Source organism: Corvus kubaryi, unplaced genomic scaffold, assembly GCF_017639235.1.
Source record: "Corvus kubaryi isolate FWS band 111438036 unplaced genomic scaffold, C.kubaryi_AGA036_p1.0 37193, whole genome shotgun sequence".
In the NCBI taxonomy this organism is placed as follows: Eukaryota; Metazoa; Chordata; class Aves; order Passeriformes; family Corvidae; genus Corvus; species Corvus kubaryi.
The window spans coordinates 1-27,381 of record NW_024581055.1 but is presented as its reverse complement, the minus strand read 5'-3'; the positions used below and the strand labels follow the sequence as shown (position 1 = coordinate 27,381).

At 41.8% G+C, this 27,381-nt stretch overlaps 1 protein-coding gene across 12 annotated transcripts in view; it reads left to right on the top strand.

Annotated features, from left to right (window-relative positions):
- The window catches only part of SMARCD3 (SWI/SNF related, matrix associated, actin dependent regulator of chromatin, subfamily d, member 3), an 80,794-nt gene extending 55,269 nt beyond the window's left edge, over positions 1-25,525 (top strand). For 11 of the 12 annotated variants that reach the window (XM_042022251.1, XM_042022254.1, XM_042022253.1 and 8 more), the window contains 9 exons: positions 4,449-4,571; positions 6,295-6,390; positions 6,873-6,974; positions 8,504-8,665; positions 12,914-13,011; positions 17,800-17,935; positions 19,991-20,113; positions 21,343-21,444; positions 21,542-25,525. In XM_042022251.1, coding sequence (XP_041878185.1) covers positions 4,449-4,571; positions 6,295-6,390; positions 6,873-6,974; positions 8,504-8,665; positions 12,914-13,011; positions 17,800-17,935; positions 19,991-20,113; positions 21,343-21,444; positions 21,542-21,595 — 996 coding nt within the window. In that variant the 3' untranslated portion in view covers positions 21,596-25,525. The remainder of the gene's footprint in view (positions 1-4,448; positions 4,572-6,294; positions 6,391-6,872; positions 6,975-8,503; positions 8,666-12,913; positions 13,012-17,799; positions 17,936-19,990; positions 20,114-21,342; positions 21,445-21,541) is intronic. The other variant, XM_042022256.1, reaches the window with a different exon arrangement.
- Positions 25,526-27,381: the final 1,856 nt, after the last annotated feature.

Genomic DNA, 27,381 nt, shown 5'->3' with positions numbered 1-27,381 from the left:
GAACTTAAAGCTGTATTGATTTGTGTGAAGATGACACTGGAGAGCTTGGAGAGAGAGCAAGCTGTAGCTGTGCTGCTCCACCGTTCCTGTCAGCCTCCCATTCAGACCTGTTTGATTTCATGTGAGCTCTCCCAGCAGTTGTGCTGAGACCTTTGCAGGAGTTCATTGCTGACATGACCACTCATTTATTACATACGATTATTTTTTTTCCTTTTCGATTTCTCAAGGAGAAATTGTAAATGAAACACAGTGCGTTTAGGGGAAGGCTTTTCATTTTAATATGTCTGCAATTTAAAGTTCCTTTTGCTGAAGCAGAGTCAAAGATCTGTATCTTACTCTTAGAGAGCAAGAAGATCAAGCGTTTGCTGATTTTTGGACAAGAGAATATTTGATTTACAGTGTTGATCAGGTCTCTGTGAATTTCCCCCTGCTTAGCTTTGCCTTTGTGGGTGGTAAAGTTCTGGTGTGTTTGAAGAGATGAAGTGTGATGCTTTCTCTTTGCCCTAGAGATGTAAGTCTTCTCTTTAGTTTTTGCTCCCAACTACTGAGAATCCTTTGGTTGCTTGCTTTTCTGTTCTCTGAGAATCCACCATACAGAGAGGAGAACAGATTTTAGGTCTGTGTGGTAAAGTGCATGGCTAAGAAATTTGAAGAATTTGTTGAAAGGCAGTGGCTTCTTGCCACTGCTTTATTTAAGCTGCAAAGCAATCAAGTTGCACATAACTTTTATCATTTCCTGCCTGGATGAGATTGAGTTGCGTAACTGGAGATGGAAGAATATGTCATTCTGAGAGCCTTCTGGATATGGACTTGACATTATTGTGGAACACAGGGGTACTGAGAGTGAACCAAATGCAGTGGTTTTGGGTGTGTGTCGGCAGCTGAAGAGACTTTATGGTCCGTATAGTGACTCTAAAACCCCACCCAGCACCATGTTGGTGTCTTTCTTCCTTGAGCTGAATTTTGACTGTATCTCATCTCTGAACTGGCATCTTCCAAGACTGGACATCCTTATGAAAGCAGTATAGCTGTGCATGCTGGAGTTGTTACTCACTGGATGGATCCCTTCAGGTAGGATTCAGACTATAATCTTGGGTGTCTGCCAAGGGTCTTGCTTCACAGGTGCAATGGTAGTTTAAATCAGCTGCCAGGAGAATAGTTATGGTAGGAGAGAAGGAGCTTGAGGGTCCAAAGTAACTGTTCTGGCTGTAGAGCCATGGTTCTGAAATTTTGCTAGGGATTTCTAAATTTATTTTCTTTAAATTCCACTGCACAAAGTATGCATTACCACTATTGGTGATAAGGGTATGCAGGGCAAGTTCAAGTGACATTGTCTAGTTCCTGGACCTGGAAGAGGAGACAGTCAGCCTCCCAAAATGTCTGAGAGCAGAACCGTTCCCAGGTAGCTCTTACAAGAAGCCAGTGGTGCTGGCAACACTAGATGTATAAGGAAGAGGTGGTAGTAATTCTGGAAAGGGCAGAAAAAGAAGGAAAACTGGAGCAGCAGCAGGGAAACATGATAAAAAATGGAGGAGCGGCAGGAAACAAGCAAGATGTGGACATGATGGCAGCAGCTTCAGAAAGGTAATTGAGGTTTGAATGTTTCTGGGTCAGTACAGTGTTGTGCAGGGCATGTTGGGCTGTTCAAGCAGTGTTCATGGACAGATGCCTCTTTCACAGTTTCTTATACTGCTCTCCAGAACATCTCTGGTAGGTCTGGCTGACTCTGCAGGTCATGTCTGCACTCTGAAAGGCATGGAGTTGCTGGAATAAGAGCAAACCTGAAGAAATGAAGCATTTTCAAGGAGATGTGAGCAGAGAAAATTTGGTTTACAGAATTATATTTTTTTTAAATTTTATTTTACCCAGCAAATGTCAGTTTTCCTTCTTTATGTTCCCTTATTCTGTGTTTTAACGAAGATTTTTATTAGACTTAAAGCCCATTTGGTGTTGAAGTATTCTTGCAGCTGTACAATTGCCCTACCTGATTGGTTTCTTGAGGAGTAAGAAGCAAGGATCTTTCTGTGGTTGTATTTAAGAGATTATCATTGCCTTAATAGTGTTGCAAATTTGCAGTACCTTGGGCCAATATCTGAAGACAGCCCCCAGGGTGCAGGTTGGACATTTTGTTGTCGGATAGAATGTCTCTGCCCAGCAGAGGCTGGAGGCACAGCATGCCACAGTACAGACAGGCTGTCAGTAGTGTCTGTATCATGTTGGAGTCAAAGGCTAAATAGCTTTCGATGTAAAAGCAAGATACATAAAAAGTAGGAGAAATTATAATTTTTGAGATAGCCATTACTTAGTATTTTTATTCACAATTATTCTAAGTTCCTTTCTGATGTGGAAGTCAGCTTTTATATAGGTGTTACAGTCAAGAAATATTTAAATTTGAGAAAGAGAATTTGTTGTGTAAAACCAAACACTCTAAATTGAAGAGAGAGATGCAGGAGAAACAACCAAATGATTTGCAGACTGAGACTCTGGCAAAGCAGGGAAAATACAGGGAAGCCAGCAGGAAACCAGCTCTGAAACGTAAGCTGTACCTGGCTTGTGCATGACTTGAAAGACGAGTGCTAAGGGGGTATCAAAGGGAAGGAGTGAAAGTGTGGAAGAGAGGAGCTCGATACTTCACGGTTCAGTTGGGTGTTGTTGTTAACTTGGTTTTAGGTGGACTGGACAAGACAGCTAGAGAGAAAGGGAGACATCTAAAACACTCAGATTTGAATAAGGATGTTACTGCAGAAAATGATCTTAGTGATGAAATGACGTCTGAGGAAACAGACACGGTTCCTAGCTGGATATGGGGAGACATGAGGAGAGAAGGAGTTTCCAGGGTAAATGGGAGAATGACGATAATGTCTTTGGAAACTGAAAGAAGAGGAAATGGAATCAGTGATATAAATGTGAACTATCAGGAGAGTATCTTTGAGGAACTCTTAAGTAAAAGCCTGCTTGTGTATGTGGATACAGTTCTGCAAGTAATCCAGATGGGTATAAAATTTGGGAATGGTGCATAAAATGTGCAGAGTAATTTGAAGAGTTGTGAATTTAAAAATGTGAAGTCCTTCACAAGTCCGCTGCATGAAATAGAGACTTAGGGTCATTAAAATAATTATATTATGAAAGAGCACTTTGGCAACAGAAATGCTGTGGGAAAGGATGGAGAAAACATTGATTCGCAGGAATGTTTTTCTGCCTATCTCCCTGTTCTTACCTGTGTAAACCTGTCATTTTCTGCACTGATGGCACTTTGGAAAATCCTGTTCCCTGCCAGAACATACTGTTGACACTCCATTTCTATCAAACCTCTCCGTCACTGTCTTCTCCAGATTTGGCAAAACGTAGTAATTTTTCTGTTCCTCTTCAGCCATACATCTCTGCCTTCCCCATTCCTCTGTGCCAGATTATGCTCTACAACCTGCTGTATGTAACTTCCTTCTCTCCTATGTGTGTGTGAAAGCTTTACAAGATTGCTCCTTTCTTCTGTTGTTTTGTCTGCATTAACTTGATAACTGTAGCCTTTTTGACGTTGTGTTATACATAGGTATTGGAGATTAGAGTCCCAAAGTAATTTTTGGTAATAATCTTTTCTGGAATCCATGCATCAGACTTAATGGCTGTGTTTTCCACATGGTGCATGGCAGGAGGGGTGCTGAGAAATGACACGGCCAGAAGCCATTACACTGACTGGGAAACTTCAGGTGTTCTGTAAAAATGATTATGTGTAGGCATGATTGTATCTCTGACAGACTTGAGCACCTACTCGGTGTTAGGAATGAGGCAGGGTGCCTTCCTTCACTCCGGTCTCCCAGCAAGGTGGAACTGCAACATGTTTGCTGAGGGTGAAAGGCAGGTGGGGTGAACAGGAGGGTAAGGCAGCCGGTGTGTGTCGGTGTGTTCAGGTGTGTCTGCAGGAGGATTATTACCAGATGCTGCATGATGGTAGAATGCAGATGAGCAGAGATGTGCGTGACAGGTAGTTTGCTGCATGAGCTGATTTGTGATTGCCATTTACAAATTTGAACTGATGCAACTATGAAAGACATTTATGTTGCAATAGAGTTGCAGCTGAGTTTTAGCAATCTAGCTAGGTTGAAGCCAGAAAGGACATCATATCGTGCTTTTCTCACAGTGATTTCTCAAATATCTAATCCAGACCTACAGGATGTATCACTTCTCAGGCTTGGCAACCTCCTGTCTTCCTCCATTTACACTGAATTTTAGTATGTTTGTATAGCCAAGAGTTTTTGAAAGGAATTTTCAGATTCAGCTCTTCAGTGTATTTTCTTACATGTAACAGAATCTTAAATTCTAATATAACTGGTGCAACTGTACAAAACATGGAGATTCTCTACTAAATGTGTAATTATCACCTTTCCTGTGGCTTCCTCAGATCTTGAACTTAAACTGGATATGTACTTTTCCCTTGTCTATGTGTATAACAGCAAAAGCGGAAACTGAGACTTTACATCTCCAACACATTTAATCCTGCAAAATCAGACGCTGATGACTCCGACGGCAGCATTGCTTCATGGGAGCTGCGCGTGGAGGGGAAGCTCCTGGATGATGTATGACTTATCTCTGTTTCACTGGGGCTGGAGGACTCTAAAGATTGTCCTTTGGGGTGGTAGGTTTTACTGGGGACATCAGCTGAGACAAGACACGTCTGAATGGTAGTGTTGGCTTGTTGCTGCTGGGAAGGCACCATGCCCAACCCAAGTGAGGGATAAGGCCCTAGTGGGAATGTTGGAGAGTGCAGCAGAAAATGAGGCAGATGTAAGGACAGGACAGGTAGGAGGAAGTGGAGATAAGAGGGCTGAGGTGAATCCCTTCAAAGAGGTGGCAGAGTTCAGGTTACCACAGGTGTGATAATTCAGGCCTACAGCAAGCATTGCATCTTGTGAAGAGCAGGATAACAAGGAGAAGGCAGTACTTACATTGTACTTAGGGAGTACAACACGATGTAGGAATGGTTAGAGCAAGGATGGAAGAAACATTTTATCATTATGAAGTCCTCAGAAACCTCAGTGATGGATTTAGCTGTCCTTGGGGAAGGCTGGACTTTCCTAATAAATCATCTCTTTGAATAGACTTCACAAATAAGTGTTTATAGGCTAAACAGATGGAGAACATGCATGCATGGAGAGGGCAATGCTTTCAGTCTGTCTGGAGGTAACTGTACATGAATCAGAGTCCTGCTGGAGGATGAAGTGGTGACAAAGTGCAACATCTGGGAATTGCAGTTAGACAAATTCAGTTTAGAAATTAGAGCATATATTTCAATAAAGAAAGATTCTTTATTGGAGCAACATAGCTTTTCAATTACCGGCATTTTTAAATAAAATATTATCTGCATGAAATACAAAGAAATAAATTGGAATCCTGTGGCCTGTATTCTGTGGAGAGTCAGTTTTTAATGTAGACAGTATAAGCTATGTAGTAAACAACTAATACTGATAATTAAGTGAAAAGACAAAATGTAAAAGGAGATAGTTTTGCTTCGTGCATGACCACTCTGCAAAATTTAATGTAATCTGATAAATCAGACCAAGAAATTAGCATTCATCAAAAAACCCCAGGCTGTTAAAAAGAAAGGTATACAGAGGCCTTAGGATCGTAGAATGGTTTGGGTTTGAAGGGACCTTCAAGACCATCTCATTCCATCCCACTGCCATGGGCAGGGATACCTTCCACTAGCCCGGGTTGCTCAAAGCCCTGTCCAACCTGGCCTGGAGCACTTTCAGGGATAGGGCAGCCACAGCTTCTGTGGGCAATCTGTGCCAGGGCTTTACCACCTTACCACCTTCTGAGTGAAAAATGTCTTTCATTAAAACCATTGCCCCTCGCCCTGTCACTACAGGTCTTGGTAAAAAGTGTCCCTCGATCTTTCTTACAAGCCCCCTTTAAATACTCCCTGGAACCTGCTTTTCTCTGGGCTAAACAACCCCAGCTCTCTTAGCCTGTCCTCACAGGAGAGGTGCTCCAGTCCTGAGATAATTTTCATGGCCATTCTCTGGACCTTTCTCATGCATGCCATGTTCATCTTACAAGCCAGTCCTTTTCAATAACACTTAAGAGTCAACGAAGTCTTACCTAAAGTGCGCAGTGTTCCACTGTTGTTGAGATTTTTGCATCTTACCCTGTGTTTGTCAGAGGGAGAACTCAATTAGATTGATCACACTTGTGACTTACATGGGATTTAATGTTCAAGACAGAGAGACTGAGAAGAAAGTCTAGGACACAAACTAATAAATGCAGCCTCATACATGTCTGGTTCTTCTGCTTGTACAGCTCAGCAAACAGAAACGGAAGTTTTCATCTTTTTTTAAGAGTTTGGTTATTGAACTGGACAAAGATCTTTATGGACCTGACAATCATCTTGTGGAGGTGAGAAGGTTGTGCCCCCTTTGCATACAAACCAGTTACTGGCACACATAAACACCTGGTGCCTGTTGCCTCCCTTGTTTAAGGGACCTTGCATTCATTATTTCATTTAAGGTGTTTTCAAAATTCCATTCTTCTTAAGAATGTTTGCTAAAGGAATCTACTCTAAAAACGTAGATGGATTAGTGATGTAGTGCACATCTTAGAACAGAATGTATGAAAAGATGAAAAAATTGTACACGTTTTTCCTAACAAATAAAGTGTGCTAACAGCAGAGCGGGTTCTGCACTAAAGCCGAATTGAAATGACTGGCGGGGCGGAGGGGTGTTGTGGTTTGGTTTTGTTGTTGTCAGGTTTCTTTTTTAAATTGCCAGATCTTCAGAAAGCTTGTACTTGTCTGATTCTAACATGGTGTACTGTGTGAGATGCACCTCCATGGACATCAGTGGAAAAAAGACCAACAATTTTGCTTTTCTCTTTGTTAGTGGCACAGAACTCCCACAACCCAGGAAACGGACGGCTTCCAGGTGAAGAGACCTGGGGATGTCAGTGTGCGATGCACGTTACTTCTCATGTTGGACTACCAGGTCAGTGCACTGCTTTCGGCATGGAAAATACAGCTTCTGGGACCTAGTGCAATGGAGCAAATTCATCTTGTCACATACATCAAAACCCAATGTACTTGAACTTGCAGTGTCACGTGGTCCATTGAAGTTAGAATGATACCAAACTGACAGATTATTTAAAATCTAACGGGGACAAAACAAGTGAGTTTCTAATATAGTCTAGCAAAATATTGGTCTTGGTATTATGATAATTAGTATTTTTATTGTCCACCTGAAGAAAAAATAGGCATTTCCTCCTCTAGCTTCTTAGGGAATAGTCAGATAAGTTGCACACAAGTTACGCATGTGGTTCTTTAAAAAAAATTCAAAGGAGTAGCTTTTGCTAATGGTACCTGAACTGTGTAGCTGTGGCAGCCTTACCTTGGCACAAACGATGGACACTGCAGTTGTGGAGCTCACTAATCTGACTGAAACCATCTCTGGAAGAAATGTTGCTGTCTTAATGAAACTGTTAAGAATGCACTGCTGCGAGTAGATGGGATCCCCCTTTTCAATGACAGTTCAGGCTCAGATGCGTTTTGATGGTATAACTTTTAAGAACTTGTTCTCTGCCACCTTCTTTCCCCTCCAGGCAAATAGCATCTATTCAAGATATAGACGCTCCATTTTATGTTAACAGAGGGAAAATTTTATTGATTTTGTGGAGCATATGGGCTAACTGAAATACTGATATAGGCAGCGAGAATTTTTACTGTTAAGACAATATAATGATGTTTGTTATGCTCACCATTATTATAGATTTATGCTTTAGAATAGATGTTCTTTTATCCTTAAGTCTTGATTTGTTATAAAGCTAGCTTTGGGTGACCTGCCACCCCTCAGACTGGTGAATACTAAACCCGAGTATGAGTACACACTTGAAGAAGCATCAAATTCCAAATTATCCAAGGAATTTATATTACTAGAGATGGTAAACAGGGAAGTTGAATTGTATCACTGAGATCAGGAAAAGAAATAAAATACATTGACTGGTTGTGGCCGGGTAAATGTTTTGGTGTGCACCAGAATGGTGGGAATGTGCCTGAAAAAATAGAGTTCCAAGACAGTGTGTGGATATGAGACAGCAGTTATTAGCAACTGTGGAAGCATCATCCTGCCTTTCTTCTCTCTCTCTGTGGTTCATTTCCAGTAGTTCAGAGGAAGGGCTGTTCTTTTTCTTCTCCCATTCCCAAAAGGAAACATTTGCATCAGTGTTGAAAAGGAAAATTCTTCCTGAGTCTTTGTGCAAGTTTTTATTATTTGAAGTATGCACTACAAGTAGTCCATGTGCATAGCACGGGTACAATGTCCCTCTTCCAGAGTACCAGATTTCCAGAGTTGTATTTTGTGGTGGGACACAAAAACACAAACTTGTATTTTTGCAATCTCTGCCACTGAATGGGATGCTTCTCCTGAGGAGCAGAGTCCCCCGAGAATTAAAACTGAAACTTCATACTTGTGTATCTGTCTGCTTTCCTCTTTATTGCCACCTCCTTTGCTTTCTGTTCCAGCCTCCCCAGTTTAAATTGGACCCACGGTTGGCCCGTCTGCTGGGGATCCACACGCAGACACGCTCAGCCATCATCCAGGCTCTCTGGCAGTACATCAAAACAAACAAGCTGCAAGACTCCCACGATAAGGAATACATTAACTGTGACAAGTACTTCCAGCAGGTAACTCTTTTTTAGACACAGTAGCTCTTTAGAAGCAAACTGTAACATCCAGCCACAAATTTGGGATGAATGAAAATGACTGATTTTTATCTTCCCTTAATGATTTGCAGTATCCTCAGTATTGAATGGCTTTCAGCAGCCACTACAATTAATATCATTAACAGCCTCCCCATGTGCCAGTGTTGTCAAAACCCCCTACATCTGGTGGTTCAGCACTCCCACAAAAGCTGTGGCCTTTCCAGGAAGGAGGACTTCTGTATTGATTTGATGGGGTTTTTTCCTCCATTGTATCATTTTATACTAAGAAACATGAAATATGTTTTCTTCCCTTCTCTTTCCCTGTTCATGAAGGAAGAAGACATGGAAGATATAATTGGAAAAGCTGTTTTTTCTTAAATCTTCTTCAGATAATGAAATGATCTGCATGATATTTTGAAAGTAGCATGTTGAGACTTTTTGTCTTTCACAATGACCTCTAGAATTAACCGAGAAGGCCACTTAAAAGCACTTCCACCCTTTCTGTAAATATGATTATGGGGTTTTTTTTTTTGAAAGGTAGTGTTCACTGAGCTATCACTGTCTTACTTGGCTTTGTTTTTCTCTAGCTTCAGGCTCACATGACTTATTTTGAAAGTAATTGAAAGTAGGGTTTGTGACATACTTCTGTGTAAGGAAAGTACTGGCAATTACAATGAGTAATATTTTAGTGAGCAATGAAAGTAAATGTTGTGATGAAACTTGTGTCCTAGTTTTCAAGTTTTTATTTTCTGTTACTAATTTGCCCTACAACAGTTCAAAGTAGCCAGTGCTTGAAGTAAACTTAAAGACAACTTTGCACATTTGAAAATACCAAATGCAGCAAAACAACTGTGAGATTCATGGGTATTTTTAGGAATATAGAACCAAAGTGATCAGGATTATATAGTCACTCTCTTGTTTGTTTGGGTTTTGGTTTTTTGAGAATTACAGCATACAGTCTCTTTCACATGTAGTGAAAATTCCATATTAAAACCACATAAGAATTTTTGACAAAATGGCAATGCTGTTCTCTTGATTAGATTATTTGATTTCCATTCTTTATTTATCTTTAGCCAATTTAGACTGAGTTTTGTTTCTGCCAGCCCGAAGAGGAAATGGGAAAGGGGAGGTGAAAAATATTTGAAAAATCATGAGCAGAATGAAAAGGTGAAAAAGGAGTAATTTTTTATATTTTGGTCAATAGTTGCAGTCCATCAACTAAAACTAGCAGGTAGCAAATTGAAAACAAACAAAAGGACTCAAGCATATTTAAACTTCAGAACTCTTTGCAATACAACCTTGCAAATGCCACAAGTGTATATAGATTCCAAAAGTGACAAACCAAAGGATGAAAAATCTTGGGCTGTTTTAAATGCAAATTTGGAGGTTGGGAGAGTGTTTTTGGGGAAGAACCAGTATATGTTTCTCCTGTTCTTATATTTTTCCTTTAATATCCACTTTTGGCCACTACCAAGAGCAGGATACTATGGTAGATTTGCAGCAGATCCTTTGTATGACCCTGTACAGATGTACATATCTTTCAGTAAGCAGGAGGGCCTTCTCAATTTTATGTATTTTAATTTCAGTTTAAGAACTTTGCTAGAATAAGAACTTGTTGAAGCCATCTTTTCCTCATGCACCTCATTAGAGATTTATTTGGTCTTAGGTCTCCTTTGCCTTAGAACTCTGCAGGAATGCTATGATACCTGATAATTGTCTTCTCATCCTCAGAAGATGAGTCAAGTGAGAGAGTTGGGAAGTAGCTGATTGCTTTTCTAGAAGACTGAACCTCACACTCTGCAAGAGCTAGCTAACCTGGAATAGTTTCATAAGAATGCAGTGCTTGCACAGATTTAAATCATAAATGGGATTGTTTTGAGTATTTTTGTTTTTCTTAGGTCTCTGTCAAAACTGTCCTAATCAGCTGATCTTACTTTCAAAACTGATGCTACTACTTAGGAATCTGAAGCCACTTACAATAAACGAAGTATTTAATGATGAGGTTTTTTGGTTTTTACTCTAATACTCTTAAGTTTGAGAGATGGAGGGCAAAGGAATTGGGTTAGTAATGCCTTCCAGTCTGATAATATTTCTGTAGATTATATAGTTTTAGCCTCATGACTCCTGGGGGAAAAAAGGGTTGTCCTAGCCAGAAGTGTACATACCACTTAGGGGAGCAGTACATAGGCACCAGTGTCTCTGGCATTCCCTTTGAGATACTGGTCTTCTCATTTGGTGTGTCAGCTTTTCTGCATCCTGCACTGCTGCACTGTGGTTATATCTAAGGGCACAAGACAGTACACACTAGAAAATTATCACTGAATGAGTTACCTGACCCACCAGCATCACTGTAGCCAGAGAGGCTTTCAGAGCCAGGGGTTACAAGTGTAGAGCACTAATTCCAGTTAGGCAGGAATATGAGAAGCTCTAGGAAAATTCCACCTACCCTTAGTTTCCAGCCTCCCATCCTCCTCTCGCTAATGTGTGTTCTTGATCCCTTTTCCCTTCTTAAAGCTCTTGTCGCTTGGGCTTGCATCCATGTTAGGAGTTTGACATGAGTGTTGAGCCAGTGGTGACAGCAGATTAGATGGAGCTTGGTGTGGAGAGATTTTGGGTGGGAATTCCACAGTCATCTCTATCAAGTGTCAGAATTCAGAACTCAAATAAGGAGGAAGCTGCAGACTCATTAGGTTTTGTTACTTCCTTGTTCTTCAGAGACTAGCTGGTTGAATTCCTGGATACAGGCAAGTCCTATAAATCAGACAGATTTTAGAATTGATGAAGACAGATTTTCTGTTTAAAAACAGTTTACATCAGCAGGGAGATTTGAAATCCACTGTGTTACAAGCAAAAACAAGAAAAAAGTTTCAAAGGTATTTCAAAAGCAATAGAACCTTGCAAATACCCAGAGCTGGCTCCTGGGTATTTCTGCTGCCAAATTCACTCACTTGAGAAAACTGTGAATTTCAAAAGATACCCTATCTGAGGAACCAGAGCATCTGACTTTGTATGTCTATTCTACAACCTGATAGTCCTTTCTTTTCAAGCCTGCCTGCATCCTTTGTCTCTGGAGCTGCAAAGCTTGTTTCTGTTTACAGATACATACTATGAGTAGTGTATCTCTTCTATCAGGTGAAAGTAGTTTCCCTAAGAGGCATTTTCATTGGCATAGGCCTGAACATTTTTACAAAAACTTCCTCCACATAAAGGCACATTTGAAGGCAAATGTCAATATATATAGAAAGTTCAGGTTTGTTTGGGGTTTTTTTAAGGTCAGTTTAATTGGAGTATCTTTAGAGAAAAGTCTATTTGCCAGTTCAGAGCATTAAAAATCACAGTAGGAAACAAAGGCTGTAATTATATTTCTGAAAACTCCAGGTATAAAGAGTGTTTCTAGATTCATGGCAATGCACTACAATTACAGAAAATTTCCAAACTCTACAGCTTTTAATGCTTTCCAGAAGAAAAAAATTCTTTTTTTCTGAATTCAGTAGAAATTCATTGTGTGATTTTCAGGGTTGTCCTATGCAGAGGCAGGAGCTGAATTCAATGACCCTTGTGGGTCCCTTCCAAGCTAGGATATTCTATGAGTCTATGATTCTGTTTAGCTTCTGGACCATAGTAAAGAGACAGGGTAACCATGAACCATTGTTTGGAAAGGGGTGGTTCCCTTCCAAGAGGCTGTTCAGGCTTTGGTTAAAAATAAATAATATCCCCTTGGCTTTATTTTTCCTTAATCCTAAAAACCCCACAAATTGCAAGCAATTTTAAAATCCAGAAATGTTTTCTTGTATTTTTCTTTAGCACAAAATATCACAAGAAACAAAAAGGCAAACTGTTTTTATGTTTTCTCTGGTAAAAAAATACAATTCTCTTTACAATGTGCTTTTGTAAACCTTCAGTAAGAGAGGGAGTATTTGCTTCTCTCCCATCATTGATACAGCTGGTCTTCGTGTCTCATTAAAGAGCACAATCTTCACATGCCCTGCAGCATCTAAACCAGAAGTGAGACATCTGAAATTGTCATGACTTGATGGATATGTCTGCAAGCCCAGATGAAAGTACCACAGCAATTTACAGGGACAGAAGTGACCAAAAATTTAATCTGTGCAAGGAACCTGAATTTCAGTTTTCAAAATCACCTTCCTTAATTGCCTCAGTTCCTTGTGAGCTGCAGATACTGCAAGATAGGCTTTGGACAAAAAGCATTTGTTGTTTATTGTGTTCCAGATCTTTGACTGTCCACGGCTAAAGTTTTCTGAAATTCCTCAGAGGCTCACTAACCTACTGCTGCCACCAGACCCAATAGTGATAAACCACATCATCAGGTAAGCTGGCTGGTCAGCTCAGCACTGCCATGTGCAAAACACTCACTAGGTGAAGTACAGAAACAGCTGCAGCTAGCTGTAGGGACCATAATCCAGTTTTTACAGTTTCCAGGTGAATACCTGGGACTTTGTTGTGTGTTCATTCTATGTATCATTCTAGTTTGTATAATTCTGAATTATTTTCACTAGCACGGAACCAGTTTTCTAGGAGTATGAAAAACAGCTTTTATATTTACTAGAATATGATTGAGAGAGTTGGTCGGGCCTTTTCCCTAAGGAGAGAGCAGTGACAGTTTGAACCCACAAAAAGAGATAAAAAAGAAATTGAAATGAGATATTGTACATCATGGGCAATCATTCTAATCACTGATACATTATGTAAAATGTACAACATTAGGATTTCAAATGCAGGGCCAGTCCATGCATGCTTTGTTGGGATTGGATCAGCCCTTTGACTGTTAGTCTTATCCTGAAAATGCCAAGGAGTCAAGAGATCTCCAGAGATTTCCAACAAAGAATGCCTGGATTTAGAGGAGGTCATTGTGACCAAGATACTGAGCTCTCATATCCTTGTCAAAACAGATGTCTTTGTGGCATAGCAGATGAAATACAACTTTCAGCTCTCTAGGGCTCTTCCAGCATGTGCTGTATTTAAGTGACAACTGTGTACATGGAGGAGGGGGATAAAGAGATTTCTGGGGATTGCAACTTTACTGTTCAGATGTTTCAATCTTTTCCAAGTTTCTTTGTGGTCTGGGTCAAAACTCTGATTCTGGGTGTTTAAACGTTATTGTTACTTAAGCACAGTGATTTGATCTCCTGGAGAATATTGACAGCAAATGTTTCTGAATTTGCTTGAAATTGGGCTCTTTATTTTAAATTTGTAACATATGTGATAAGAAGTTTAAATACTACATAGGCTGTGAAAATACAATTTGCTTTTTGATTAATTTGAATATATCAAACAGAGTAATGACAAGGCAGCTTGGCGGCCGTGCAGATTGAGAGCTGCGTACGTACTGTCATTGGATGCAACTCAGTGACCTGTCTGATGGACCACAAAAAAGCTGAGGTCCTCGGAGATAGACAGTCATTGCTTAGAGAAAAATGACAAGGAACTGATGATGATGTTTCCAGGGACAGAGAGATGGCAAAAAGGTTCTGGAGGAAGTGTTTTTTGTCAGGTACCAGCTGAAGACCAGGACTTTGTATCTAGTAGCATTCTCTGATACACTCTATGCACTACACAGTACCTGACAACCTTAAATGGCACTGATATAACGGTGTGGAAAAAAGAACTAATTTCCTGAGAAGAGGCAGTACTTTTGCAGTGAAGTCTTTACAGTGTCAGGCTAAACTAAAATAAATCTGGAAGTCTATCACTGAACTTAAAGAAAGTAAGTAATTTTTAGACTCATAAGGTCACAGGATAATTTACAGTAGAAGGGGTTGCTGGTGGTCATTGAGAGCTCCCCCATCCAAAGTCAAATCAGGTTCAAAGTCTATCCAGGATACTTAGGGGCCTGGTTCAACCAAGTTTAAAATAGGGTCTCACAAATGCTCTGCCCTGTCCCCCTGCATTCAATTTTTCAGAGTGAATGTAGCCAGCCACTGAAACAATATGCCAACTGCCTGTCCTGGTTTAATCCAGTCTTCAGCTCAGACTCCCCATCCGCTTGTTCTCTCTTGAGCAGGGCAGGGGGGAAGGTTGAAAAGGTAAAAGGGAGAGAATTCATGAGTTGAGATAAAGACAGTATAACAAATGATGATGATGATTGTGATGAACAAAATGCAATACAAGTGATACAGATGAAAACTATTGCTCACCACCAGCTGATTGATGCTCAGCGAGACCTTGAGCAGTGAACACCTGCCCAGTTTACTGTTCAGTATGGCTCCACATGGTTTGGAATATCTGTTTGGTCAGTTGGGGTTAGCTGTCACAGCTGTGTCACCTTCCAGCTCCTTGTGCACCTCCAGCCTCCTCACTGGTGGGTGGTGCAAGGAGCTGAAAAGGTCTTGACACGCTGTAAGCAGCGATAAGCAATAACAAAAACATCTCTGTGTGACCAACCGTTTCCAGCACAAATTCACAACACAGACCCATGCCAGCTACTACTCTATCTCAGCCAAAACCAGCACACTACTACAGGAAATTTTTCATCACTAGTGATTGTAAATATATGTGCTCTTAATTGAGATAAATCCTCAGGACTGCCTTTTACAGGAAGATCAAGTAGATCACAATTATTCATTCTAGTTTTAGAGGCTATGCACAGAGACAAAAATGTGAAGTATTCTAAACTTATTCTAGAAATTTTAACAGTATTGTAGAATCACTCTCTGGGCAACAACAACCTTCATTTTTGAAGAAAAAGGAAGAAAAAATACAATGGGGTTGAAGTGGATATAAAGTACAGATGAACAAAAAGTCTCTGATCTTGACAAATGTTTTAGATACTAGGTAGACTCAAACATGCAGAATGCAATTAAAAATATTGCATTTTGTAATGGTTTCTGATCCCCATGATACTGAATGCATCAAATTTAAAACTGGTAGAAGTAGAAACTGGTAGAAATCTTCTTACCTGAGCTCAAGCTAGAACTGGAGATTTTCTTGAGTTGCACTTCTAATTGCAGCTGGCACACCTGAAATCAGAGGTAAAAAGAAAAACCTCTGTGGGATTTCCATTTCCACAGAGAAGCGAGACATCTTCCACACTGTTAAAGGACACAAGCAGACTGCAAAGCATAGCTCTCCAATATTCTTCTAGTACAAACAGGTTGTCTCTGGATTCCCCCTTTTTGACTTACCATCATGATTTTTAAACAAACAATTCCTTATAGGGAGTGAATTGGCCATGCTGCAGTGAATTTCTGTTGCCTCTCACCCTAATCTCAGGCACCTCCAAGGGGAGGCTGGCCCTGTCTGTGCTTCAGCAGTCCATATGACAGTCGCACTCACCCAGGCGATCCCCTTTTCCCTTTTCTCCTCCAGGCTGGAGAAGCTCTTGCAACTTCTCTCGGCAGGTCTGTGCTCCAGCCCCCACCATCCTACTGAGCCTCTGCGGGCCTTGCTCCAGAGTGTCACATCTTTGTGGTCCTGTGCCCACCAGTCCAGATCCAGTTTCACCAGCATGGCATAGCAAGGAAGAGCCTCTTTCCCAGGCTTGATGGCAACACCTGCGCTAATACGGACCCTTTTGCAGCTGACCTTTGCTATGGCTGCCTTACCTCACAGACTCCTTCTGCACTTGTTGTCTGTCCAGCAGGGCCCCCAAGTCCTCTCCTGCCAACCTGTTTTCTACCCCGCCGATGCCCACCTGTGCCCCTGCACGGCATCATTCTGTCCCAGGAGCAGAACTTCTCCCATGCTGGGCTCTACCATGCTGAAGCGCCGTCCTGTTTCTGCGGCCTGTCAGGGTCCCTCTGAACAGCCCTGCTGCCCTGACTGACTTGGGCTCAGGACCCTGGGAGGCCTGAGGACAGGCCTTAACCAGGAGCAGTGGAGCCAAAGACAACATGGAGCTTTCTCTGTGGCTTTTGACAAGAGCAGCAGAACCAGACCCAGACCTAGGTTTTCCTTAGCATCCCTTCTGCTGCTGATCTTCTTGCAGGTGGCCACAGCATCACAGATTCTCAGAATGTTTGAGGTTGGAAGGGACCTCTGGAGATCATCTGGTCAAATGCTCTCCCCTGCTCAAGCAGAGCCACCTGTAGCAGGCTGGCCACAGCCATGTCCAGATGGCTTTTGAGTGTCTCCAACATGGGAGACTCTGGGCTGGGCAAAAGGCAGATGGGCTTTGAGGGTCTTACTGCAACTTGTGCTATTGCTTGGTCACCCTTAGAATAAAAACGTGTTTCCTGGTGTTCAGATGGAGCCTCCTGCGTTTCAGTTTGCACCAACTGCCTCTTATCCTGTCACTGAGTACCACTGAAAAGATCCTGGCTCTATCTTCCTTAAACCCTCCCTTCAAGTTTTGGTAAGTTCCCTCCCCACCAGCCTTCTGTTTTCTAGGCTGAATAGTCCCAGACCTCTCAGCCTTTCCTCAACTGTGAGGTGCTCCAATGTCTTAATCATCTTCATGGACCTTTGCAAAATTCTCTCCAGTAGTTCCCTATATGTCTTGCACTGGGAAGCCCAGCACTGAACACGGTACTCCAGGTGTGTCCTCACCAGTCTTGAGAATAGAGAAGGATCACCTCCCTCCACCTGCTTACAACACTCCTAATGCAAATCCATCCTTGGAAGTTCTTCCGCTCCCCCAGCTCTGTCAAGCTCAATTTGATCCTGAGCAAATTTTTTTACTACCTATTGCAGATGCACACAACCCACACATTTCACAGGTAGTGTTGAGAAGCCAGCATTTTTATATTGCAAGTGACAGTGACAAGTCTGATTTACCAGCTACTGCACTGAAGACTGTTTTCTAGTTAAGAAACTTTGGTCTAACAATAAAGTAAATGTTAAGTCTAACTGTTGGCAAATTAAATATAAATTTAGGTCAGGACAAGCCAAAGAATGATACTGGTATTTAGCGTAACAGGTTTCAGGAGGATGTCAGAAATTAAATTTGATGGTCCGGGCAAAAGCTCCAGCTCAAAAGTCTGTGAAATCCAACCGATAAAAGATGAGAGAATATGCAAATGTATAAAGATACCCTGTTCTTAAACTTTTCTCACAGCATCTGCAACAGGCTTTATTGAAGAGTGTATTCTGGGCTGGATGGATATTCATTCTGATTCATTTATGGGCGTTCTCATGATCTTGTGTTATACTCTCCATAGTGTTGACCCCAACGATCAGAAGAAGACGGCTTGTTATGACATAGATGTAGAAGTTGAAGACCCATTAAAGGGCCAGATGAGTAGTTTTCTTCTCTCAACAGCTAACCAACAGGAGATTACAGCACTGGATAACAAGGTATTAGCCCAAGAGTAGTGTGCTCATTGTGTAGCTTCATGTGGATTTGGTGTTATGTGTCAAAGACAGTAATGTTGTGAGACGGGGACTTCTTGTGCTTTCAAGGGATGAATCAGCCAAATGCAGTGGGAATACATAGGGCTGAATGGCATTCCCACTTAGGATTTGACACGGTTGTTGAGGTGATAGAGTTTCACAGGTAGCGTACCGAGTCCCCTGACACTTGAGAACCACCTGAACTGTATGACTGTAACTTTTCATTGAGAGGTCATGATATTTTGCTAAATTGCAAAGCCAAAGCTAGGAGAATCTCATACTCAGGTGTGGGTTTTGTATTCATAACTGCAGAATGGCTCTCTGCATTAGGTGGAAATATGGAACATGCATGGCGGAAAAATCACTTGGAGCAGTTTGGCAGTTTTAAGTGTTAGTGGAAGAGGATTGTGTGCACTTCAAATAATAATACCTGTCTTAAGGCAGTGGTGGGCTTTGCAGGCTGTTTTAGGGGTTTGTGTCCTATGGGCTGTTAGCCAGTTCTGGCATGTGTCAATGGCTGGTTTGGATCGGTAAGGGATAAACGAAACTGCCTCCTCAGATCAAGGCCCAGGTTCTCTTTGTTTACTTCTAATAGAAACAAATATGTTAAACTCTGGTCTTCATGCAATTTTGAAGGGGATCTGGGCACCAGCAATGCAATGGATTCTGGTAACTGTTGCAGCATCTTTTCTGTCATGGCTCTTGAGGAAGGTCCTTTTCAGCAGGGCAGCTGCTCAGTCAGTTGGTTCCCAGCCAGCCAAGCTTGCAAGCAGCATGTGTAGGGTTATGCTGTTTCCAGTCCCACTCACCTTTTCAACCATGTCTGTGTCACCTCTTTTTTGAATATTTGCTACAGCACAGTGCAAGCTGTGATCAGTGAAGTTACTGAAGTCACTGCTGCGTGAATGAGCATGGGCTGCTCCTGTTACCCTCTGTGCATTGCATTGCTGTGCTGCCATGGAGTCCCCTCCTGGGAATTCAGCGCATGCCAATGGAGTTCACTCCACACAACTACAGTATTTTCCTAAAAAAGGAATGATTTAAAATGGACAGCAGCTCTCTTAACATACCACATAGTACTTACACTAGTGGCCTTGATGGCATAGCCAGATCAGAGGAGGATTATTTTCTCCCACGTGCTTGGTCACCTTAGCTGTTTTGGCAAAAGAGATGAATACATGAAACTAAACAAGATAGGTTTACTATTTCAAACTAGAATGTTAGAGGGACAGGATAGCAAAAGTTTGCTTTTGTGTTTGTCTATGTGTAAATGATTCATGAACTGTTCTCCTCCTGATCATACTTGATGATATTATCCGTTATGGGACCTTGACTTCTCTTCAGTCTTCATTCTTCCCCACTAGTTAATACTCATTTCTTCCGTAATATTTCTGAAGATACGATTCATTTTCTATAAACCTACCCATGATTTCTCATTGTTCATGCTCTTCTTTTTGCAGCCATTGTGAATTTTACAGGCTTTCTCTTAAGAAAAAGTCTAGAAGTCATGGCTGTTCATTTGACATGGACTTAATCAGGAAAGTGCTAGAGTTTTTAAGGATTACAGTAGGATATTGAAGAGATGATGATGATGATGGTAAACTGGGGAATAATTGATTTCTTTCACTGGGCACTGTTTAACTGCATACTTATGTAGCACCTGTCCTCAAAGATCCCAGTCTTGGCAGGCAGAATGATTCTGCACAGGAAATTATTACATTGTACAGTGACATGGCTTAGCTCTGCATGCCATGCAGGAGTTCAGTGCAGGAAGTGAAGGAGAATCCTGTACATAGTTGTATTGCAGAAGTGCAAGTGAAACCAAAATGTAGTGGCAGGATTGCAGTTAAGTTGCTGCTTTTTGAATTGAAAAACCCCTAGGAGCCTGCACAAGTCTGTGGTGTAGAATTGTCACCTTTGTACATTACCAGGAATGCAAAGATAGTAACAGAGCTGACCTGATGGTCACTGGAGCATGGGAGAAATTAAAGAATATCTGCTTTGGTTTTTTTCTGTCAGATTCATGAGACAATTGAGTCCATAAATCAGCTAAAAATACAACGTGATTTTATGCTGAGTTTCTCCAAGGATCCTAAAGGATACATCCAAGACCTTCTCCGGTCCCAAAGTAGGGATCTTAAGGTGAGCTAAGGTTTGAAAAAGAATGAATAGTGGAACCAGAATGGAAGAATTTTATCTAAATGTACACAGAGTGTATAGCCAAACATCTAGGATGGATAATTGGTGGAAGACAGACAATGAGTGGACTACTGCAATCCCTGAGTAGACAGTATGCAGCAAAGACAGTTTAGGTCGTATTCTGGTTCCAGTAGAACAGTGGTGCTTCATGGGAGTGGTAGGTCAGCTTGTGGCCAGACAGTAAGCTCAAAATGCAGGGCTTTGTTGATGTATTCTGTAAATTGAAAGCTGTGTAAAACTCAGCAGGAGCATCCTATAGCACGAGAACACAATTTCGGTGTTTTGTTGGTTCATAATTTAATCTATCAGCTGTCCTTGAGCTTATCTTTGAGATATGCAAGAAATGGAATGCAAAGAAGTTCAGTTGTTTGCCAGCAAAAATTAATCATTTGTTCCTCATAAAGTTTCACATTTTCTGTCTTTAACTGAGATGCCTCAAAATCAGTTGTATTAACGAATCCATTAACTTATTTTAATAAAATCATTGTGTCTTTCTTATGTAAATGCCTATTGTTAAGTGAATAGTCTTCCAAAAATCTACTGTTAAGGTTATGGTTATTATAATTTATATTGTATTCAAAGGAGACAGGTATCTGAAAGAATGTTTAAATAAAGCAGACTTTGACTTGAGGAACTTACAAACAAAGCTGTCGTGGAGCTTCTCTAGCTATATACATGGAATAGTTGTTCAGAGTTTTCCCAGCTAGTCCCAGAAGAGCCTTTTCTATAATGTTCGGCCCTGCTAGCATCAAAGGTGTGATTCCACAACACTGCTTTGCAAAATATACCAATATTTACCTTTGATTCTGTGATGCTGGAGACATAGTCATCAGAATTCTATTTTTTTATAGAATGGTTCCAACCCCCTTGCTGCTCTATCCCTGGAGGCAGATTGGACAGGGCTTGGAGCACCTGATCTAGTGGAAGGTGTCCCTGCCCTTGGCAGGGGGTGGAACGAGATGAGCTTAAAGGTCCCTTCCAACACAAACCATTTGATCATTCTGTGATCCTGTTTTGGCAGAAAGCACACATTGTCCATTCGCTTTGGGCTTTGAGAACAGTTCTGACCATTTTTATGTGTAATGTAGATAAATTTTCACTCTGGGTAACTCTGCAAGTTTCTCTGTGTGGTAGAAGAGCTATGGTGAAAAATGGGTTTATTTTTGTCACAGGTGATGACTGATGTGGTTGGAAACCCGGAGGAAGAACGCAGAGCCGAATTTTATCACGAGCCATGGTCTCAAGAAGCTGTGAGCAGATATTTCTACTGCAAGGTATGAAAGAAATATCCACACTGCTGACTTAAAAATGCATCTCCTGCCACTGAGCAATTTAATCTGCTAAACTGTACAGTGTGTCTTTTTCTTTCAGATCCAGCAGCGCCGACAGGAATTGGAACAATCTTTGGGAGTGCGTAACACATAAGTACTGCTCACAAGATTCCATTGGCATCATGACCACCAAACCAGTGGACTTTTCAGTGTTACTTAGCTCACTGTTACACATGGACCTGCTTCCTGACTGGATGAGAACATACCGTCAACACACCAGTTAGAACACCAGCTTTAGAGTGACCCTTGAAAATCTTGCCCAAGATGGGTGTCTCAAACCATTCCAAGCCAGAGACAGCAACATAACAGTGTCAGTGTGAAAGAAGACTAAAGGTTCACTCATCAACGCACGTCATTAAATTTTAGTGGAAAGTTAGACACTACACAGCAAATCCTAATGGGCTATGCTTAGAATCATGAGTGGCACTGATGGGGGAGGTCGAGATAGGTGTTCTAGGAGACCACAGATTTAGAGAAATAAATGCAGTTCTTACCCTATGGTACCTAAGAGTCTCAAACAGTAACTTACCTGGAATTAGACAAGATAGTCTTTCTTATAGCTGTGGAATGCTTTATGTTCCTGAATAGAGTTTTTATTCCAGCCGGACCAATGCAAGAAGCTATCTCCCCATCTGAAAGAACTAACTAGGAGGATTTTCATCTCGGAATGCAGAGCCCGTCTGGAAGAAAGACTGAGAGAAAGACTGAGAGAAAGAGACTCATCCCTGGGATAAGAGCTTCTTATGCATCCCTAATATCAGTGGTATTAGCAACAAATGAGGCATTCTGAGAAAATGGAAATAATGTAATGGTGCTTTGCTGATGCCTGCCTTTAACACAGCAGATATTAACAATAAGTATGTATGTAAAATACCAGATCACTTAAATGTTTCTCTGTGTGCCTGTAGGGTTCATCACTGAAAAGAACTTCCTAATTCTTGGTGCAGAATTCAAGAAGCTTAACTTCATGTAACACGGTAGTTTTTTCTTTACTTCAAGATGTTAGCAGAGGCCCTGGATTGGTCTCACATTTTGATCATAGGTGAACTGCCTCTTACTATTAATTATTTAGCTCTCCCATACATGGTACGTGCTGGTTATTTTGGATGCTCTTGAGTTATAAAGCACTATCAGCCTTAAATAGCACAGAGAACATATCCCTTGGAAATCATCTTCTTTGTAAATGTACGACAGATTCAGACTATGGGAATTTATAGAACAATTAATTGGAAGCAGGGACATCTTCCTTAAATCCTTCCCCTCCTCATTTTTTGTAGTGCACAGATGAGTTGTAATTAAAGGCCCAACATGGTTTCTAGTCCAAAAAGCAGCTGCCAAAGTATAACTCTTGTCTGTTTCATATGGCACTAAAAATGCTCTTCCAGGTTACTCCTTTTCACCTCCTTTCTTTCACTTCCTTGGAAAAAGAATCAAATTCACATGTGGTATGGAAGGAAGGCAGCTCTTCTGAATAAATGCATTTTTTTCTCTAGTACTGTGTTTTCTGCTGTCTTTGCCAATTTCTCTCTTAGTTTAACTTAAAAGTTTCTTCTGTTCAGTCACAGAAGAGATAGTCTTCTCTTTATACCTTTGTTTAATATCTTTGTTTTCACATTAATAGTGCCATAGCTTTTACTCCATCCGTTGTGTTCAGAGATGTCTTGGAAAATTTGCTTTTGATTGCATTTATGTGATGGCAGTACTCTCACACAAAACCTGTTGGTGTGAGAAAAAGTATGGCAGTATGTAATTGCCTGAGGCCTTTTACTGGGAATGGCTTGATTTGGAATTTTCCCCTTTTGTGTTAAAACCTCTTTTCACAGTAAAATGTGAAATCCTGCAGTCTTAAACTGGTTATACTGAGGGGCTGTGAGGCTGCCACAGTGATTGACTTGAAATGTTACTTAATTTAGGACTCCACTAATTGGACTACAAGCAAGCATTATGAAGAGAAAACAGTGGGGGTCATCTGCTACTGTGCTTCCATATTTGTTATGCTGCTGTGTCCGTTGTGTGCATGCTGCTCGATGTATGAAACTCTTGTCTATATGTAGCAAACAGAGCAGCTACATTCAGGAGCTTTGTTCAGTGTGCAGGAATAAGAAATGCAGAGGAAGATATGCAAGGATATGAGAAGGCCACTGGACTGAGATAGATGCCTGCAGAATGTCTGCCAGGGAATTCTGGAGTTTTGAGAGCCTTCCTGCTGAAGTGGCAAATATTTGCAAGAAATATCAGTCATTTGCCACAGCTGGCAACATACTGGAGTCCAGCCTGGTTTTAGAGCCTCTGTAGAATTAATTGGATGGATCTGGTTCCAAGTCTCTTTCAGAGCAACTTAACAAAACTAATGTGTTGGTGCCGGTGTTCACAACTGCATCACTGAAAGCTGAAGCTCTGTTAAGCAGCAGTGTTGCACTGAAATGTGTGTGTGCATGAATCAGGCACTGGAGATGACAGTCCAGAGTCTAAATTCTTATATCCCACTGGCTATAAGAAAAGAGTGGTTACCACCAGTGAGTCTTAGGAATCAGGAGTCAGGAGTCAGATATCTTTCCTTTGGTTAAACTGGAGTTTGAGATTTTGATGCCTTTTTCCTGGAGCTGTTCAGGAGCTGTTCGGGCCTTTTAGTGAAGACAGAGAAAAATACTGTCCTCTGTTCCACAAGCGCAGCTAAGAGCTTTCTTGTTTGCAAAACAAAGAGAAATTTTTTTTGAAGAGAAATAATGGAGAAATACTGGAAGCAACTAGACCAAGTGTTGCTTGACCATTGAAAATTAAGGGTAGTGGCACTGAACAGGCAGGTAATTATGGCAGACTGTGAATGAGAAATTTATTTTGAGTTCAGGATGGTTGTCTTTTTGGGTGTGTAAAAGATGACAAGAAGATGTTTCAGCGTCTTCAGTTGCTACAGTACGATACAAATCTATGCATACTGCAAAAAAAAATTCTGTGCATAGAAGTAATTAATGTATAGATGATAATATAGATTGTTAGAAAATATAGCACCCAACTAGGAAAGGGTTCAAAAGAATTTTGGAGTACCAGTAGGAGGGAAATGTATCTTGGAGCGGAAGCGTTGACATGGCAGGTTAGAAACAGTTTTTTTAGTCTTCTGGGTTGTTGGCCCTGAGACAGTAATCAGATCAAATGTTTCTTAGAGATTGAAGGGGAAACAAATGTTCGGTTATGGAATAAAGAGAAGAATACAACAGTAGGAAAGGAAATTTAAAAATGGAGCAGAGTGCCACTGCAGCGCCAGTAAGACACAGCACAAGATAATGTGCAAAGTACTCTTGGAAATAGCACAGCCCACGTGAGTCTGTGCATTCTGTGTGCATGTGGACATAAAGAGAGCACCGTCTCTACGGTCTCAGTCGCTGCGTAGCTTCGGAAGTGGGGGGCAAGGACAGAACCAAAAGTTTTGCCAGTAACTTTGAGATGCACTGTCAAAGCATTTTCACTGTTACCAGCAGGGATTCGGTTGTTCGACATAGCAGGGTTTGTAGTCGTAGTGCAGACATCCTCTCGACTGGCAAGTTTTTTACACCACATTGTTTAGAATTTATCCTGTGGAAGCCGAGTGAAAATATTAGTGTATAAATCAAGATTGGTGCATATCCTAGGGCTCCTAATTTTGCCAAAATGCTAATCGGGTGTTTGGGGATTGTTGGTCTGGTTTTGTGTGGAGAACCCTTTTATGGCAATGCAAAGAGATAAGGAGGGAAAGAAGGCTCTTTTTTACTAAAGAAAGCGGTCTCCTTTCTGTAACTGCTCTGCTGTTTAATAGGATGTATCTGTTCTGCCAGATCCTGTATTGTGAACATCTTTTCCAAACTCACTGAAGAGAGGAACTCCATTTAAAAATTACAACAGTGGGTTTGTGAGAGTGAGCAAATACGTGTATAAAGAACGGGGGGAAGGGAGAGAGCCACTTCCTCTACTCTGCAGCCACCATATCCATTGTATGATGCCGAGTGATTCGTAGAAAAGCTTTTGACAATAAATACTTTGTTTCTTTGTATCTCGTGCACTAATCTTATGTGCCTTCACAAGGACGGGTACGTTGGTTTCTTTCTGTTCCTGATAATGATCTCTAGTGTTTGGGTTTCCCTTCACTTGTGAATGCACACACAGACAGGCAAACATTTACAGGTTTTCATGGGACCTGACAAAGGTGAGAACTGTTTCTCTTTAGATCTTTCTTACCTGAATTCCTTTTTTCACTAGATTCCACCTTCAGCCATTTTCGTACTCAGTAAGTGAGAAATCCTTTCCATTGGAGAGATCTGGCTCCTCTCCTTGTCAGCCTAGAACTAGAGCTTGGATGCTGAGAGGTCGTGTAGGAATTACAGAGTCACCATCTCCACTGTGGTAGCAATTAGGTGGATGCCACTTCTATAGCGCTTGTCCCCAGGTTCTGCTTAAATAATTAAAAAAAAAAAAAAAATCAAATGGAGTTTCTTCTACTATGTATAATATGTCATTGCAGGTCCAGATCGGGCCAGGCGCTTCTGAACAGGAGACCTCTGCCACCTGTCGATTGTCGATTTGGCTGGGAATATGGTTTTGTTCCAGAGTGGCTGGATGGAGCACTAGGGACAGTTGGGGTTTGTCAGCTTCAGGGGTTGATTGCAAAATCACTGAAAAGAAGAATGACAACGAGGTTTTTCAAACTGGTGCTTTCAGACCCCACTTGACTGCTTTGCTTTGGTTTGGAGGTGGTCATGTATTTGCACTGCAGGTAACGAATGTCCCCTTCCAAATTCAGCCCAGCAGGTCCCAAAGGCTGTTACCGGGATTATTTCTTCTTTACTTTCTTTCATTTGTGATAACATAATACCCAAACTGACAGGAGAAATTCCTTAATTTCTCATGGAGAAAAACCACATGGCAGAGGCAGTTTGCAAAGCAACCCAGAATTGTGTATGGAGAAGAGAGTGCTGAAATGTGTGTATGCATGAATCAGGCACTGGAGATGGCAGTCCAGAATCTAAATTCTTATATCCCACTGTCTATAAGAAAAGAGTGGTTACCACCAGTGAGTCTTAGGAATCAGGAGTCAGGTATCTTTCCTTTTCCAGGAAAAAATGCACAATGCCAAGTCTTTTTCAGTTCTTTCACCTAGAAAAGCTCTTCCTGGCACACAGGGAGCAGATATTTATTTCTCAAGTGCTCGGACTGGACTGGGACCACTCCAAACGCGAGGAATAATTTCATTTTTCCAGAAGGAACCGGGATAATCATGGACTTCCATGTACGAATGGTTGGAGAGAAACTTGGAAGAAGTCTTGAAACTTGTTTCTGCTTTATCCTGGTATGGCGTTTGCTCCCTGAATGCCGGAAATACTCGCGCTTCCGAGCGCGTTGGCTGCGCAGGGGCACCGCGGTTCCGCATTCCCGCTCCGCAGGGAGGCGCGCGGGCACTGCTGGGTGACTCGCTGGTGCCGCCTGCTGGCTCAAGGTGGTACTGCGGCCAAGAAAGGCACGCATGCGCACTGACTTGGGCACATCGCCGCTGTCACCTGCTGGCCGAAAAGCAGTACTGCAGCTAGGGGCGGTGCGCATGCGCATTGATCAGCGGGGAAGCCCTTGGTCGTGTGGTCATTAAGGGAGAAATGGAAACAATGCTGAGCATGCGCGGTGTTGTGGGAAGGGAAGCGCAGGAGCAGTGCTGTGCCTGGTTACGTCATGTGGTGGTGAAGGGCGGGGCGGAGCCGGGCAGCGCTGCGCATGCGCACTGGCTTTACCCGCCCGGTGTAGTTGCTGCGTGGGTACCGTCCGGCGCTGCCCGGGAGCGGCTTGGAAGCGCCGGGTTCGGTTCCCGGCTGCGGCAGCGGCGGGCGAGGGTTGTGGTGACAATGGAGGAGGGCGGCTGTT